Source organism: Pelodiscus sinensis, chromosome 21, assembly GCF_052426305.1.
Source record: "Pelodiscus sinensis isolate ZL-2025 chromosome 21, ASM5242630v1, whole genome shotgun sequence".
NCBI lineage: Eukaryota > Metazoa > Chordata > Testudines > Trionychidae > Pelodiscus > Pelodiscus sinensis.
The window spans coordinates 24,006,640-24,024,008 of NC_143072.1; the positions used below are offsets into that span (position 1 = coordinate 24,006,640).

Genomic DNA, 17,369 nt, shown 5'->3' on the forward strand with positions numbered 1-17,369 from the left:
GCAGCACATCTGCTGTAAGAGGGCAGAACCACAGTGTCGGTCACTTTACAGCAGCAGGGAATTTGGGTTGGGAGGAAGACAGCAGTTGGCTACTTTGCCTCTTCAGATATAAGGGGTCTCCTTCCCAGGAGCTGAAACTCATCTACTGCAGGAGACAGAGCTGTCTTGTGGGCCAGTCCTGGTTGTGGAATAAACCCACCTACTAAGGGCCATGCCAAGCCCCCCCATCTTCTGCCTCAAGTGCAAGCTGTATTTCTTTTGTAGCAGATACATAGCAAGTTGGCATCTCATACATCGTTTAAAAAAACCACACAAAACCCAAGTCACTGAATCCCCGACTGCCCCCGCTGAGATGAGGAAAGAATAGACACGGCAAACAGTCACTTTGGGCACGACTGGCACGCATTGAGGCCCAGATCCTCAAAAGGCACCTAATTCCCATTGGTGTCAAGGGGAGTTGGGCACTTAAAAGGCCTTTGAGGATCGGACCACAGACTATATGAATGAGCAGGCTCTATAACAATATATAGAACAGTGAGCAGTTGCCGTTTGCATTGGATCACCACCCTGGGAGAGCTTTTCATGGGAGGGGGAGGGCGTTCATTTTATAATCTGTGTAACTGGAGAGAGCAGGAGCCACACTTCACTGTAGGCAAAGCCCAAGTTCATAAACAGCAGCCGTCTGTCTGAAATAGGGACTTGCTCGGGGCCATTGTTCATGGCTTGGGCATCTAGGCAGCAGACCACGGCTCTGTAATTTCCCCCAGGGCTGTGTGCATTGACTGGCTGACATCCAACCATGTGAGACCAAAAGTGAGTGAGATCACGTTAGAGTCAGATCATGTGCGTCTCTCAGAGCCTGTAGCTTTGTGCGTGGTCAATGCATCTTCCCAGCCCGTTCGCATGAGTGGGGTGGCGTTTGAAGCATTTCCATCCAGGCAGAGCTTTTCAAGCATCTGGCAGCACGTCCTGGCAGAGCTGGACAAGGGATTTACCCCCCCACACACACCCCTTCAGGGATGGACTGAGCCAGGCATTCCTCAGCATTATGAGGTCATCACATGCAGCACCCAGGCTGTAACTCACCTGAACAAAGGGGGCGGGTTCAATCTCTCCTGGCTTCACTTTGCAGGCGGGTACAGCAGGCGGCAATTAGAGACTGCAAGCAGCGTAGAGGCTCATTCAGTTTCAGAATAGGCCAGGCATTGGTTAGGGCATCTATTAAACCGTTACCAATAATTCAGACTTAACTGACAAACCATTAAAAGTGATTGGCTTCACTCCCGCCACATGAAAGTGATGCTGCAGCCTGGACACGGTGCACTGATCCTAGTGACAAGGGCGACATGAAGGGGCTTGAGGGGAACTATTGCGATTGTTTAATTGGGTGACAGCTTTCCACAGTTAGCTTCCTCCTAGCTCAAAAGGGTCCTGGACACTCTCCCTTGAGAAGGCAGATTAGGGCAATATCCAGCACATGTTCAAAACAAAACTCTGTCAAACTGGGCTTTGAGAACCTCTCAGCAAACAGCAACTGAGACTCAGCCCTCCAGAGATAAGTCTGAGCATGTTATTCCCAACCCTTCCTGTACATTCACAGTCCACTTCAATGTGAACATTAGGAGCAATGATCAGTATTATGCAAAGGGTGCAGTCCAGGGAGGTTGGTGCATTTTCACCTCACACTGGCTACGTCTAGACTGGCATGATTTTCCGGAAATGCTTTTAACGGAGAAGTTTTCCATTAAAAGCATTTTCGGAAAAGCGCGTCTAGATTGGCAGGATGCTTTTCCGCAAAAGCACTTTTTGTGGAAAAGCATCCATGGCCAATCTAGACGTGGTTTTCCGCACAAAAGCTCCGATCACCATTTTCGCGATCGGGGCTTTTTTGCGGAAAACAAATCTCTGCTGTCTACACTGGCCCTTTTGCGCAAAAGTCTTTCGGAAAAAGACTTGCCTGAACGGGAGCAGCATAGTATTTCCGCAAAAGCACTGATAATCTTACATGAGATCGTCAGTGCTTCTGCAGAAATTCAAGCAGCCAGTGTAGACAGCTGGCAAGTTTTTCCGCAAAAGCAGATGATTTTGCGGAAAAACTTGCCAGTCTAGACACAGCCCCTATGAATAAAAGTACATTAACAGGAGCATTGTGAGCAACACACAAGTAGTAAATCTTCTGTTCTACTCTGAGCTGATTAGGCCTCAAATGAAGGATTGTGTCCAGTTCGGTGCACCACATTTCAGGAAAGATGTGGACAAACTAGAGACTGTCCAGAGAACAACAACAAAAATGATTAAAGGTCTAGAAAATACGACCTAGGAGGGAAGACACAAAGAATTGGGGACATGAGAACAGCTTTTAAGTACCTACAAGGGCGTTACAAGGAGAAGAGAGATACATTTTTCTCCTTAACCTTTGATGACAGAACAAGGAGAAATGGGCTTAAATTGCAACAAGGGAGGTTTAGGCTGGACATTAGTAAAAGCTTCCTGTCAGTGTGGCCAAACACTGGAATAAATTGCCGAGGGAGGTTGTGGAGTCTCCATCATTGGCGACATTTAAGAAGAGGTTGGACAGACACCTGTCAGGGATGATCTAAATGGTGCTTGGTCTTGCCGTGAGGGCAGGGGAATGGACTCAATGACCTCTCGAGCTCCCTTCCAGGTCTAGTATCCTATAATTCCATGTTAAAGATTTTCCAAGCAGCCTTTCCTCCCATGACCTGGAAAGGATGATGCGACAAGTTTTAGGGTTTAGACAGTTCTGAAAACGGCAAGCGGAAAGGTTTATAAGTTTTAGTTTACAGTAAAGGACAATTATGTTATTACAGCTGGGGATTAACGCTTTTGATGTGTTGTAACGAAAGCAGCTTGAAATATTAAAACATAGCAAAAGAAATTGAACATTCTCCTCTCTATAGTTTCCCTCTCCCAGGCCTGCTACCACAGAAATAGCAGACTTTGTTAAACATTCACTATTACCAGGCAGTTGAGGGAAGGTGAAACATTCATTTTTTCAATTAATAGCATTTTTGTTTAAGTGCTTCTTTGTTGTCCTAGATCAAACAACAGGAAGAGAATAAATAGTTTGCACAAAATGGCTTATTCATGGATACATTAGAGTCAGGGCGTGCATGCATGTAATTTAAACCAAACCCAAAATCAAAGCTCCCTTATCACATCTAATGCTCAAGTCTCACAGGTAGTATTGATTACAAAAAGAAAGAGCACTAATTCTTAAGATATATCTAAGGTTAGATTGAAAGACTGGTAAATTTAACATTGGCTTTGTCTACACTACACATTTTTTGCAGCAGAAAATATGCTGATGTCGTGACTCATGCTAATGAGTTCCTAATTAGCATATTTTCTGCCACAAAAACATGTAGTGTGGACATAGCCTATGACTTCTAAAAACCAAGGGGAAAAGTATAGTAAAAGGACCACTATCGTTCCAATATTAAGCTACTTTTTCTTGTCATGTTTTTTGTTTTATTATCATTGCTACCTAATTGGACCAAAAAAAAAAAAAAAAAAAAAAAAAAAAAGTTTAGCTCCAAAATGGTGAGAAGCTGAATGCTAAGTGACCCTTTTCCGCTTAACCAGACTAATTTCAAATATTCTGGTGTTTATGTTAAGGAATTGAATGAAAGTGAGGGGGTGACATTTACTTACTAGCTCATTTATGTTCACTTGGTTTGAACCACAAGAGGCTAATTTAACTTTCCCCAGAGAAATATTAAAAACTAGTAAGACTATGCAGAGAGTATCTATATTGTAGATATTTATTCAGAACGCACTGATTCTACAGTTCCATCAGCAATGGGAGGCATTCAGGTCAGACCTCTGAGAGAAAGACAAGCTGTGAAATTACAGAATTAACAAGAAAGCTAATTTCATGACAGCTGTTCATGGGTCAGTTTTCTCTTACCCTCACACAAGAAATCAGTTCTGACTAGTTCTAGTTTGCTACATAATCCCAGCCAACCCCCATGTGGAATGTTACATATTTGTGTGCTGCGGTTAGATATAATGCAGTTTAATGTGCAGGAAAACCATAGGACAGGCCTAGTCCCTTCCTCACACTCCAAAACAGCCTCATTTCCTCTTGCCTGAAAGGACAGTTTGAGATGGGGCTAGGATCTTATGCTGAGTGGGGAAGTGGAAGAAGAGCTAGAATAGCACTAGAGACAAAGCAAAGCTTTTGCCACAGTACCTTGGAACACGTTTCTCAGCTGTATCAATGAGGTCACACATTTTAAATTCTATGCTGGTCCTTCCTGAATCTGTCACTGGAGCACTCTTTGGAAATTCTGATATGGAAAATTGGCACATACTACTAAGAAAAAATAATCCAATTCCATCCCTTGATCTTGCCCAGTATTTTAAGGTCTATGTCACACCTTTGGGTTTTGATGGTTTGATAGCCAAGAAGCTTGGTCCATGTATTTTACATTTTGTTGATTTAGGCATTTGTACCGAGCTCATCACGGTATTCTCATTGGTACTCCAATGACTGATCTGGTTAATGTTTGTTTGGAAAAATAAGCCATGTTCAAATATTTTAAGCATATATCTGTTCACAGCAACTTAGTCATCCATTTACATTTGGCTTCAGCGAGAGATTTCTCGATGCCAACCTTAGGGTTTTCTTGCATAGGAAACTTGACCTGCATAGCCACAGCAGGACTGCTACTCCAAGTATTTGTATAATTGTGCTCATCAAATTCTGCATGTAGACACGCTCCCAGTTCCAGCTTTAGTCCGTCATAAAAGTACAATACAGGCACTGTTCACAATACACCTTTTCTCTTCTATGTGTGGCAAACCAAGCATTGCTAACACCACGGACATTGCAAAATGCCCTGTAATATAACAGCAAACAGACTTGTAGTGTGCTACCCTTCATGTTGTCCCTCTCACTTCAAGGAGATAAGTTCTATGAATGAACCCAACCATCCTTATAGCATTTGTTTTATTCTTTAACCTATACTTTGTTTTGAAAGCAAGTTTTTCAGCATTTTCAATGAGTCCTCTCCCGCCCCCACTCAACTCCGAGCCAAACTGTTATTCTGTCATGTTTAGCAGCAAGATATTTTTTGGAAGAAAACTGCCAATCAGAATAAAATAGTGTCATCGATTTAGTTATTTCTTCTTCTGATCCCCCCTTGCTAATGGTCTGTTTTAGTGCATGCAGTGAATTGGCTCTGGCCTTATTTAACAGGGTGAATTTGAAATTGAGATTTTTTTCACTCCTAAATCCCAGCACAAAGACAGCTGTATACACACTGTAGCAGAGATCTGCACATTTCTAGGCTAACCTCAGGTCCTTTTCAATCCAAAAAGGAAAGAGAAAAACTTTAAAGGGTCTGACTGTTACAAGTTCATTGCTCCCATGTTACGAAATCAAGTACTCAATCTACCGAGAACAGCACAACTGAACTTTCCCCCTTTTCTCCCATGCACTTCTGCCTCTAAAAAAAAAAATCCAGTTCTAACTTAAAGCCCAGGACTTTTCACACTCTCACTAAAAGGGGGTAACATGAGCACAAAACCGGACACATTTTACAGGCATTTAGCAGCTAAAAGGCTGCTTACAAAGTCATTCTCTTGAGCTAAGCAGAAGCCTTCTGTATTTTGTGCTTGGCAAACCACTCGTCACTTTTGTCCGCTGCCATCGCCTGTACAAATAGAAGCGAACAATTTGTACAATGATAAAGTAATTAAAACAACAGCCATTTACAAAAGAAAACGTACCCAGGATTCTATCTGGGTTAGCGCCAGCCTGTCAAACAACTGGGTGATTGATGTAGTCACCAATGCTGACCCCCTCTCAAGTTGATGTGTGATTACCTAAAGCAAACCATCCTACCACGCTGTAAAACAGACACTCTCCCTGCACCGATGCAAGCAGTTTCAGAAGCAACTTAAAGGTACGGTGAGCAACTGTCACTGCTGCACCAGATAAATGTATCAAAGTGACTTGGCAAGACAGACATTCAGGATCACTGTCTCCTGCTGACACTTCCTTCTGGTTTGCAGACAGACTTTTCTGTAGCCGCCGCCCATTATTGTGTGACACTGTTATCCTGCGCTGACCTTACTGTAGTTACAACCAACAAGCCTGTTTCCACCACTACTTCGGTTGACTTGTAACTGATACTCTGCACCTCTAGCATCTTCCATTCTACAGCCACCTCTGAAGTGAAGGGTAGCAACCAGTGGTCCCTTTCAGCTACAGGGCAGCTCAGCTTCACAGGAGATTAATCAGCTCCGCCCAGTCACAGGCTCAGGGCTACATGCATGGAGCTGACTGAATGACGGGGCTGATTAATCACTTGTGAAGCTGAACTGCTGCACAGCTTAGAGGGAATGCTGGTAGCCACCCACCAGCTGCCACAAGAACAGGGAAGGAAAATTCTTTCCAGGATGCAGAGGCAAGTCCCAAAAGCTACTTGGGATTTTAGCAGTGAAGCATGAAGCACTCACGTGAAAGACCCCCTTTGGAACACAGGGCAGCTGCCTCTGAACAACTGGAAGGGCACTGGACCATATTGGGACTTTACAAGATAGAGGCAGTCTATGCATTTCAGTCCCCTCACCAAGGAAACAATACAGAGCACACGTGACTTACGTCATCTAACATCTTGTTGCCGTTAGGGTCCAGCATGGAAAGCTCTCTAAAGGCTTCGTCTCCTACAAAGCAGATTTCATGGCCATCCTAAACCAGATTTAACAGGGGAGAAAGTGAAATTACCTGGGGGAAGACTGAATTCAAGTGAAATCTGTCACTATTTCAAACACCACTCACGGGATCAGCCAGGATAACCACTTGCACTGTTGCTTTTCCAGGGGTGTCCAAGCTAACTAGGGGTGTTAGAATCTTCTGCTTCTCCTTTTTCATCAGTGCTTCAATGTTTGGCAGCTGAAAAACAAAGGGTGAGCTGAAGGTCAGATGTGTCCTATCTGGCTGCAATCAGTTACCCTGCCCATGTCTCAGCACCATCACAGTCTCACCAAGAGAAAGTTAAACAGAACTTTTCTTTGATGTTCTTATCTTGTTCCTATACAGACCTTCAAGTGGCTGTTGGTATTACCCGGAGTCACCCTCCACATGGCCACCCCAAGCAATAAAGGAAAGGGCTGGGGAAGAAGGAAATCAGACTGTTACCTCTTCTTTGGGGCAAGAGAAGGCAATCCGCCCAAAAGCTGTGCCGTGATCCACCGCTCCCCCAATGCCCTGCAGCTCCAATTTACACTGAAAGAGAGGGAGTGAGAGAGTCTAGCTTTCAGGGAAACTAATCTGTAGACAAAGAATTCATACAATTTTTACTCCACTTTTGCATGCATGCTAATCAGCGTTACGTAATAAGTTAATCACATCAAAGCCGCAGACGCTTATTTCCCAGTGCATTATGGTAGCAGTGCAACGTTAACACAGAGGCTGCAAGCAGATCCAAAACCAACACAAAAGCAAAACGATTCACTCTGCGCATCTGACAAATTCTGACTGCAAATTACTGAGTGGATAATCTCATGCTCATTTTAACACCCCTGTGGCAAGAGCAGCGCAGACACTAATTTCCATTTTCACTCAAAATCACCATATTTCCTGGTATCTTAACATTTGTGCCTCTTCCCCGAGCAACTGGGGTTCTCAACGAATGGTCATTTTTCTCAGTGACTAACCTGGTTATCTGCATAGCCTAGCAAAGCTCTCTGCTTTTCCTCATCTGTTTCATAAACTTTCATTCCCAGCAGATCAGACCAGTAGCTAACAGACTTCTGCAGGTTTGAGACTGCGAGAGTTACTTTTAGCACAGGATCTGCAAGATTGTAATAGTTTCCTATTAGTGGTGTGGATGTCGTAGTTTTAAACTCTAGGTTTTTGTAACTATGCTGTTCGAAAACAAACAGCAACAACCTACAGCAGGCACGTATTTCTGTACATCTTGGCCAAGTTAGATTTGCAACCTTTTCTGATGTTCCGGTTCTCAGTCTTCAAGCAGAGAAAAGGCTAAGTGTGAGATACCTTGCTTTGGTTGCTCTGTGTCTTCCAAGAAGAACTTATAGCCTCCTGGGGCTTCAGTTTCAAATAAACCCGTTGCAACTTCTTTGAGGGGCCATGCCATCTTCCTGGCATTGCTCACCGCCTGGCTGGACATCAGAGTCATGCCCTAGCGAGGAAACGAAGCACAAACATGCACCAATAGATCAGTTCAAAGATATACCAACACCATCTTTTTGGCTAACGGCACTGAAGTCAGCGGATAGATCTCAAAGCATCCACATGGAATCCTAATCTTCACCCATTGCCAGGAAGAGGAATCATCGCTCTCTGGTGCTGCTCTATACCCCAGGCTAAAATACCTACTGGTGTCAAGGAGACCTCAACAGCCTTGCCCCCAGCTTTTCAATCATCTGCCTTCTCTCTCTCAGGAAACCATTACACAATGGGTCTGCAGTAAGAGCTAGAGCCATCCTGAACAAGGGTCTACACAGCCTTTGAGAGGCTAGTTATCTTGCTTCTATGCAATTAATACCACTCTGAGGTCAATACGTCTCTTAGTCAACAGAGAAACATGAAGCAGAGAGTGAGGGCCAGATCCTGGCCCTCCCTGTCTTTGCAAAGCACACTAGAACAGCACACACCAACCAGATTTGGCAGCGGCAGTGGCTGAATCAAATCCACAGATCTGCCACCTTAGCGATGAATGGCTTCCCTGGCCACGCACCCCTCCCTGATGCCACAGGGGGAAGAACAGGATATTAGGGAAACAATGAGTGCACATAATACCTGCACTGGGAGGAGAAAAAGCGAGCTCCTCCTTGGCTGGAAGGCAGGGGGAATAAGAAAGAACGCTGCAGTTCATGCCCTCTGGAACATATACAAATGTTCCCTCCCCCCAGCTGCAGCATGAGCACAAGGAACCCCTCCCCACACAAAAGACATGCAAACAGCACCCACGAGATTTTCCTCAAGGAACAAAAATACATAGGGAATCAAACAGCCTCTCGGCAGAGCATCCAGGATGCAAGCAAAATGCTCACAATAAGAACAAACAACATTAGGATGGCAAGTGATATTTACCAGAAAGTCACTGCCGAGTCGATACTCTCCTACTCCATAATTGTAGGTCAGCTCTGCCACAAAATGATCATCTTCGGGTCCGTAGCCCACCATTGTTTTACTCCACTTTCCATCATAAGGGCTAGGACAACCATCACATTTATTTGCAGTCAGTATCAGAAACAACCCCTCCATCGCACACACTAGTTAGAAATCCCTCAGGGCAAAAACGACATTACAGCTATGTCTACACTCACGGCTTCTTGCGCGAGTAATATGCAAATGAGGCTAAGCGTGGAATATCGCCAAGCCTCATTTGGATACCTAATGAGCCAACATTTTTTTTCAAAAGAGCCTCTTGCTCAAGAAGGAGCATCTACACTGCCCCTTCTTGCACAAGAAAAACGCTCTTGCGCAATGCCATTCTTCCTGAAAAGTAATAGGTGTAATGGCATTGCGCAAGAGGGTTTTTCTTGTGCAAGAAGGGGCAGTGTAGACGCTCCTTCTTGCGCAAGAGCTTCTTCTGAAAAAAATGGTGGCTCATTAGGTATGCAAATGAGGCTTGGCGATATTCCACGCTTAGCCTCATTTGCATATTACTCGCGCAAGAAGCCGCAAGTGTAGACAAAGCCTACCAGAATAAACAAGTGGTCCAGCTAATCCAGTATCCTATCCCTGACAGCAGAGCCAGACACTTCAGGAAGGTGCAGAAATTCATACTAGGGATGTGAACAGGTACCTTACTGGCTGATGGTTACAAGACACCAGTTGACCAGTACCCAGGAGCAGCCCCCCACCTGTTACCAAATACTTGGATTCCCATGTTGGTTCTTATACACTGTAATCAAGTCACCCCTTTACTTTCCCTTGGAAGCTCTGTCTACGTGTGACCGGGAAGGCACAACCGCGCAGCAATCACAATGAATGAACAACAGCGCTTTTCGTATGATTTGAACCACAATTTCCCAGGCATAGGAACTGCACTACAGTGCAAGAGCCAGGATAAAATTAGGTGCCCTGAAGCTTCATATTTCAGCACATAAGCTGCTCACTAGGCGGAGTCAAAAAGTTATTTCCTCATCATGACATAGGCAAATTGTACAGTTAGACAATATATTATAAATGCTTTCATTTTGAAAAGCATCAAAAGCTGCCGGCAGTAGCAGAATATTTTATTTTAGTGTATTTATTTGGATTTAAGATAAGAAGATACCCACCCAACGTCCTAGACACCCTGCTATTAATAAACACAATACAATAAATGCCCAAAACCATGAAGTAGAAATCTCATTCAAGAACTGTGGCCTAGATCAAAGGTGTTTAGGTGTCTGTCTACCTTTCAAGATCTGAGCCTACGTGACTAAGCAGAATGTTGCTCTGGTATACAAATGCTTATGTCCCACTGTGAGCACCACACACACATAAGGTGCATTATTATTTTCTTAAAAGGAAATGAGCAACAGTTAACAAGTATGTTCAACAAGCTATAAGTAATCCCATTTGGTTAGTTAGCCTCTGCAGCTGTTTTAGATTCAAGATGCTAAGAATTGGGTAATTGGCTAATCGGGTAGTCAATACAATTTGACTATAAGCTTAGTCAACCCAGGAACTACCCCCACTGCTGCTCCGCAGATTACATGTAGTAGGAGCCAGGGTGCTTGCATCAAACTGCAGAGCTGTAGTGGAGATAGGTCCCAGACCTGGTGTGAGCCGGGACTAGGACTGCTGTGCCTTTGGATTTTAAATGTAGCAAGAGCTGCCCGGCCCTTACTACATTTAAAGTGCAGAGGAGCAGCAGCCCAGGAGCCAGTGAGAGCCTCCCCTGCATCCCACCCTGTGTACTGTGGAGATGGTGATGCAGGGAACCGACTTTTAAGCTGGTTCTCTCCAGCAGCGGCTCCTGCACCCCCCACCTCTGCTGCCTCTGATACAGAAGCAGCAAGGTGGGGGGAAGCAAGCTGTTGAGTAGTTGACTCGGCTACCTGACCAGCTGAGGGTTATCGGGTCGTCGACTACTAGACTGGTCGCTTCCGTCCCTATTTTAAGACTCAAAGGAGAAAGACGTTACACACCCATTGCAAGTAGCTTTGCAGCCTTCCTCAAATTCTTCGTGTCGGAGAATCTGGCAGAGGGAGCACAAGCCACACGTCAAACCTACCGAGCCCGTAGCACGGAGCAGGCCCCGATACACGGCTCAGGGCGCAAACGCTCCGCGGCAACACGGGCCGGGCTGCAAGGGAGCAGGCTCAGCGTCAGGCTGCGTGTCCCGGGGGGGGGGGGCGGATTCCCCCCCTCACCTCACCCTACCTCAGCCCCCCCCGCCCCCACCCACCTCACCCCACCCTACCCTCCCTCGTTCCCCCCACCTCACCTCAGCCCCCCCTCGTCCCCCCCACCTCACCTCAGCCCCCCCTCGCCCCCACCGCAGGGCTCCCGGGCCGCCTAGGGCCGGGCTGGGGGGGCGCGTTGCGGGGCAGATCTCTCGGGCCCCGCCCTCACCCTCATGCCCAGCACGTCGCGGTAGAAACGGGCGCTCTGGCGGCGGTTGCCCACTTTGAACACAAAGTGCAGCGCGCGGCGGCCTCCCATTTCCGCCCCCTTCGCGCCCTACTTCCGGCGCACGGCGATGACGCACAGACACCCAACGGCAAGCGGGCGGAGCCGGGCCGGATATCCGGCCAGGGTCCCGTGGGCGTGGCGGCCAAGATGGCGGCGCTCCGCTCCCTCGCGCGGGCCCTCGTCGCCCCCTTGCTGCGGGCCCGGCCGGCCGGGGCGGGCGCGGGGCGGCGCGGGGTGCGGGCGCTGAGGCGGAGCCCGGTCCGCGTGCTGCCCCCGCGCGCGGAGCCGAGGGCGGCGGAGCCGAAGGGGGCCCGGCCGGAGAGGAGCTCGGCCGAGCCGGGGCTGCGCTACGAGAAGGCCGCGCTGGGCGACAGGAGGCTGGGGTAAGGGCCGCCCCGCCCCCTCCCCTCGCGTGGGTGCCACGTGCGCGTCACGTGGTGCTGCGAGATCCCTCCGCGCCCTGCGCTAGGGCCCCCGCCGGTCCCGGGGCGCTTCGGGGGGGGGGGGCAGGTCCCGGGAAGCCCGGCAGGGCCAGGCCCCGAGGCGGCTTCCTGCGCGGCCACCGCCTCGGCTCCCGCCCCCCTTCCTGCTTGAGACCTGGCGCCGCTGCTCGCCCCGCCTGAGGCGAAGGGGGCTGAGAACGGTGCCTCCCGCGCGCAGACTCCAAAGCGGTTTCCCGCCTCGCCGGGTCTTCTCTCTAGGAAAGTGGTGACGATCGCCAAGTCGAGGAAGTTCCGCGAGAAGCACGGCAAGATCCTGCTGGAGGGCCACAGGCTGATCAAGGACGCCCTGGACGCTGGCGTGGTGCCGCAGACTCTCTTCTTCAGTACGGCGGGGCACCTGAGAGAGCTGCCCGAGGAAAAGCTGAAGAAAACCACGCTCCTGAAGGTGAAGTTTGAAGACATTAAGAACTGGTCTGACCTCGTAGCGCCTCAAGGGCTGATCGGTAAGTTTGCTTTAGAAAGAGCAAATAAGTGCAGCTGTCCGTTATCCTTTATTAAAACAGAGTGAGGAATACAACTTGACTGTCACTTCAGTGGACTATTCCTGTTACTCAGCCGGTGACATGGGTTTCAAGGGGATTAGGCTAGAGGAAGGATTTTCCTACTTTCACTCAGACTGACTTGATAGACCGACTTGAAACTTTCCCCTCTATTTCAAGGAGACAACTACATGTCCTGAAGGCTTGGAGGATGATTAACACATGTAGTGGCTTTGAGGGGTAGGTCTATGATGCTTGGTGAGAGAGGTACCCTGTGGCAGCCCAATTAGAGTTTTTTAAATAATGTGTAGGGATGTAAAATCCCATTTAATTGACTAACTGGTTAAATGCAAAGTTTAGCTAGTTACCAATTAAAGGGGCATGCTCCAGCCTATTTGGGCTGGAGTAGCCCCCAACCACAGGGAACGACTGCTCTGGCCTCTGCTGGTTAACTAGAACCAGTAAGCATCACCTATTAAGGCTGATGCTTACCAGTTAATCTTTCACATTCTAGTGGACTTTACTAGGAAAACAGCCCAGTCCAACTCCAGCAACACTGCTCCTCAGCCTAACTCCAATACTTCTGGTTCCACTGCAGAAGTGTCATTTAAATCGGTGGTGATTAAAACAGGCGGGAAGAGCAAGAGAGTCCTTGTGCCAATGCGGCTCTCTCCTTCCGTTTTCTCAGGGATCTTTTCCAGACCTGACCATGCCAAGATGACCTACCCAGCTATCCAGCAAAGGAATTCGCTGCCTCTGTCCCTTATCTGTGACAATCTCCGTGACCCTGGAAACCTGGGAACGATCCTGAGATCTGCAGCTGGAGCAGGCTGCAGCAAAGTGCTGCTCACCAAAGGTAGGCCCCTGCCTCTGGAGAGCAAGACTCGGGGAAGGCTTCAGGTCTGGGGGATGAGGAGAGTTTAGTGGAAAATCAACTGTTTGGAAGAGTTGTGAGAATTCATTTGGCATGGATGGAAATAAACAGCTCACACCATGTTGGATATTACGTAAGAACATAAGAATGGCCGTACTGGGTCAGACCAAAGGTCCATCTAGCCCAGTGTCCTGTCTGCCGACAGTGGCCAGTGCCAGGTGCCTCAGAGGGGGTGGACTGAAGACAATGATCAAACGATTTGTCTTGTGCCATCCCTCTCCAGCCTCTGATAAACAGAGGCCAGGGACACCATTTCTATCCCCTGGCTAATAGCCTTTTATGGACCTAACCTCCATGAAATTATCTAGCTTCTCTTTGAACTCTGTTATAGTCCTAGCCTTCACAACCTCCTCTGGCAAGGAGTTCCACAGGTTGACTACGCGCTGTGTGAAGAAGAACTTTCTTTTATTAGTTTTAAACCTGCTATATGTTCTGTGGATATTCCCATGATACTGAGCAAGTGCAGGGGTCTGGAACAAAGGCAGGGTCACAGATACAGCACCTCATCAGTAACTGCATACTGAAGGGGCTGAGGAGTGGTTAGTTTTCCAGTTTGTGTGGTGCTCATATCAAAGGCCCATGTAACTCCTCCTGGCTGTAGTGGACAATGGCTTGTTCCAGGGGGCTTTTAAGAAGTCTCCTTTGTCGTTTTTCAGTGGCACTGGGCACTGAATGCATACTCTTCTTGCAGCCTTTGCTCCCCACTAACCTCTTGCACCTTCACTGCTTTCTGTTACAGGCTGTGTGGATCCTTGGGAGCCCAAAGTGCTTCGTGCAGGCATGGGGGCTCACTTCCGCCTACCCATCATTGCCAATCTGGAGTGGGAATTCATTCCCAACTATCTTCCCGGAGACACGCTGGTCCACGTGGCTGACAACCACGACCCACGAGCTCAAAACCAGGATGAGGATATGTCCGGAAAGGCCAGCAGCTATGGCTGGGTTTCCAGACCTCACAATTTAAAGGCTCAGATAAACCGAGAGGATTTGGCTTTGGAATCCGAGAGCGAGGAGGAGGAGCAGAGAACAGACGAGGCCTGGCTGCCAGAGCTTGAAGCTCAGTGCTACCACGAGAACTGGACACAGACACCAGTGGCAGTGGTGATTGGTGGGGAGACCCAGGGTTTGAGCGCACAAGCCTTTCAGCTAGCAGAGAGCACGGGGGGGAGGAGACTGGTTATTCCCTTGATCCCTGGCGTGGACAGTTTGAACTCAGCCATGGCCGCGAGCATCCTGTTGTTTGAGGGGAAGAGGCAATTGCAGTTGAGGGAGAAGCAAGAAAGCAAAAGGCAGAAGTTCCCTGCCTTGAGCTAATCTGTGCAGGAGACTATTCTGCACAGAAAGCACCACCTCTTCTGTATGTTCCTGGGCAGGCAGCTTGCAAGGGAGTCAATAAAACAGGTTTTGCAGCTGCTATTCAGGGAACCAGAGCTGTTCAACAGACCTGCCCCAGAGAGGTCCATGCCCATGTTCAACTGTCAGCATCTCCATTGAGTGTCCACCATCTGCACTGGCTGTTCGTGAGCCGGTGGGACGCAGGGAACTTGGAGGAGAGTGTCCAAACTTAGCTGTGGCTGACATCAAGGCGTAGGCTGTGGAGAGAGTAGGCCTTGGCCACTGTTGCTGTTCTGACTGGGTCCCTTGGAGTGCTTTAAGGGGCTTAGCAGAGAGCCATTCTCAGAGGTAGTGGTAGGACTTGGCGGTTGCCAACACAGCGATTCAGCTGAAATCCCTACTGAGCAAGCCTAAGGCCTCAAATCCATGCTGGCTCCTCTCCTTCGGGGCCATCGAAAGCACTAACACTCCCATTTCTAGATTGTCCAGGAAGCTAGTTCATGAGCAGCAGTGGGTTGCCACTGGTGTTACTGAGAGTGGTATGAGCAAAGGCTAAGTTGTGTAGTGTGGGTGCGGGTTATAGTTACCCCCAGGAGCCTCGTCTGCTGGAGCTGATGCATCCCCATCCCGGCAGGAAAGGGCGGGGGAGTCTCTCTGGGCCCCGCTCGCTGTTTGCCACAGAGATGATTCTGTTTGTTTAAAGACGAGGTGGATGGCCATGCTGCACGGCTGACACACAAAGGACACACCGGAGGTTCTTACTAAGAGCTTCGGTGGGCTGCCAGTGGGGTGGGGAAGAGAAGAGCCAGGGCAGCAGGGATGAAGTGAAAGTTGAATTGTACAAGGGCTCACCAGGGGTTCTAGCATAAAACCCGACTGACTTCCATGTTTTAGTAGGGGAAACACCTCTGCATTGAAGTGCCAGAAACCGGCAGTAAAATCCCTTTGGATGTAGTGTTGCTAGCACTCTGTAAACCCCCCAGTGGAGGACATGGAGTGGCTAATCAGCTCTGGCAGGGAGCCTGCTGGCTGTGCATCTCCAGAGCTGCTCTTTGGAATGTGGTTCTCTCGCCCCAGGCCTGTTTGTTCAGGCAGCCTTGTGTGTTTAAATAAACAGTTCCTGTGGAACGGCTTTGGGCCAGGTTCCTTCCAGGGCAAGCCAGCAAGCTTTCCCCTATGCCCCTTAAACACAACTGCAGGGGGAAGGGCCCACTGCATGTGCTGCAGTAGAACAACAGGTTGTGGTATTTTCTCCCCTTCTCCCATAAGCCTGGAGCCAGCAGGTCCAGCTTTGCACAAAGAAACATGATGAAAAACGTGGGCAAGTACTCACAGCTGTTAGTGTTAATGGCAATAGCTTAAATCAGTTCCAAAGTTCCCTTGGCAGACCAGACAAATGAGGCAGGCAAGAGGAGGAGCACATAGTAGGGATGCAGAGGTCTGACATCTGAAAAGGTGGAACCCCCCCCCCCAAACACTGCATAGATCAAGTCTGTCATGTACACTGCTGGTCTGTGGAAAATCGTGTTATCGTGGCAGCTGCCACATTCCTATGGTGACCTTCATGCCCCATCCAGATTTGGCAAAGGAAGAGCTGCTGGTGGAGAGGGGCAGGAAGCTCTTCCAATTAATGGAGTTCCTTAGTAACAAGCAATGTTGGCTCAAGAAACACCGACCCCCGCAGGAGGCCAGGGACAACCAGCAGGGCGTTCGCCTGTAGAGCAGACGCACGTGGTAGCAGCGCTTGTGTGTGACTGATCTGTGCCTGCTGGGTGATGCTTTATAGCACAGTTAGGGCCAGGTCAGTTCTGCTAAAGCAGGGTTCCCCAACCTATGGGTCGCCCAGTGTCTCTGCCCTCTCTCCTCTCCCCATTTTTGAATTGTCAAAATGGGTCCCCATCTGGAAAAGGTTGGGAACCGCTGTGCTAAAGACTCATTTTTCCAATGCTGCCCTCAAACATGCTTGGCTGGAGTTTAACCCTCACCTTAGCAGTGGGCAGTATCGCAGGGGAAGCCTGCGGCCAGCAGGTGGCGGTATCGGTCATGCCTGCTGGCTGTGCAGAGAGCAGATTTGTTCTGGGTGCCCCCTAGAGCACAGATAACTCGGCAGGAAGGAGAGGGAAAGACCTGTGGCATGAGCCCTTCTATGGCACGTGCCTGGAGGGGCCTTCCCCCATCGGGCAGGCAGGCTCTGGGCCGTGCAGGAGACAGCCAAAGGGTACGTTCTGTAAGAACGCAGCGCTCCTGGTCCCCCCTGCAAGCTGGAAGCCTGTACGGTGGCAGGCCTGGCTCGGGGGATCACAGGCCACTGGAAGTGGACACTCGATGCTCCGTCCTGTCCTGGCCCAGAGGAGCAGCAGGACTGAGTTACAGGACGCCCCTTGGTGCCGGAGGCTGTTTCCCCAACTTCTCACGTTGGTTTTAGTGGGCAGCCAAAGGCGAGCTCTCCCACGAGAACACTTGCTGCTGCCAAGCCCCCCTTTTGTCCT

At 48.9% G+C, this 17,369-nt stretch overlaps 2 protein-coding genes across 4 annotated transcripts; one reads left to right on the forward strand and one right to left on the reverse strand.

The window, feature by feature from the left end:
* Nucleotides 1-3,762: 3,762 nt before the first annotated feature.
* GLOD4 (glyoxalase domain containing 4) lies at nucleotides 3,763-11,815 on the reverse strand. 3 transcript variants are annotated; one of them, XM_075904658.2, is made up of 9 exons: nucleotides 11,570-11,815; nucleotides 11,143-11,192; nucleotides 9,092-9,212; nucleotides 8,033-8,177; nucleotides 7,690-7,826; nucleotides 7,172-7,258; nucleotides 6,812-6,925; nucleotides 6,635-6,721; nucleotides 3,763-5,681 (listed from the first exon to the last, which is right to left on the reverse strand). In XM_075904658.2, exons 1-9 carry the CDS (start codon nucleotides 11,657-11,659, stop codon nucleotides 5,616-5,618), a joined length of 897 nt encoding a protein of 298 aa, XP_075760773.2. In that variant the 5' UTR covers nucleotides 11,660-11,815; the 3' UTR covers nucleotides 3,763-5,615. The 3 variants fall into 3 exon arrangements, with proteins under 3 accessions (XP_075760773.2, XP_089628337.1, XP_075760775.2); XM_089772211.1 differs by having other exon boundaries at nucleotides 11,143-11,300; nucleotides 11,570-11,698; XM_075904660.2 differs by lacking the exon at nucleotides 6,635-6,721 and having other exon boundaries at nucleotides 6,758-6,925.
* Nucleotides 11,777-16,012, forward strand: MRM3 (mitochondrial rRNA methyltransferase 3). Its single transcript, XM_075904656.2, has 4 exons — nucleotides 11,777-12,012; nucleotides 12,331-12,575; nucleotides 13,300-13,467; nucleotides 14,285-16,012. The coding sequence occupies exons 1-4, from the start codon at nucleotides 11,777-11,779 to the stop codon at nucleotides 14,857-14,859; spliced, it is 1,224 nt and encodes a 407-aa protein (XP_075760771.2). The 3' UTR covers nucleotides 14,860-16,012.
* Nucleotides 16,013-17,369: the final 1,357 nt, after the last annotated feature.

What these genes read in the sequence shown, in the direction of transcription:
- GLOD4 (XM_075904658.2), bottom strand. Translation starts at nt 11,659, where the DNA reads ATGGGAGGCCGCCGCGCGCTGCACTTTGTGTTCAAAGTGGGCAACCGC. An exon ending in TGCAAAGCTACTTGCAATGG is followed by an intron (nt 9,213 to 11,142) that starts GTGTGTAACGTC and finishes TGGTTGTCCTAG; the next exon opens with CCCTTATGATGGAAAGTGGA. An exon ending in TGGTTATCCTGGCTGATCCC is followed by an intron (nt 6,722 to 6,811) that starts GTGAGTGGTGTT and finishes AATCTGGTTTAG; the next exon opens with GATGGCCATGAAATCTGCTT.
- MRM3 (XM_075904656.2), top strand. Translation starts at nt 11,777, where the DNA reads ATGGCGGCGCTCCGCTCCCTCGCGCGGGCCCTCGTCGCCCCCTTGCTG. An exon ending in AGCGCCTCAAGGGCTGATCG is followed by an intron (nt 12,576 to 13,299) that starts GTAAGTTTGCTT and finishes CCGTTTTCTCAG; the next exon opens with GGATCTTTTCCAGACCTGAC. An exon ending in CAAAGTGCTGCTCACCAAAG is followed by an intron (nt 13,468 to 14,284) that starts GTAGGCCCCTGC and finishes TTTCTGTTACAG; the next exon opens with GCTGTGTGGATCCTTGGGAG.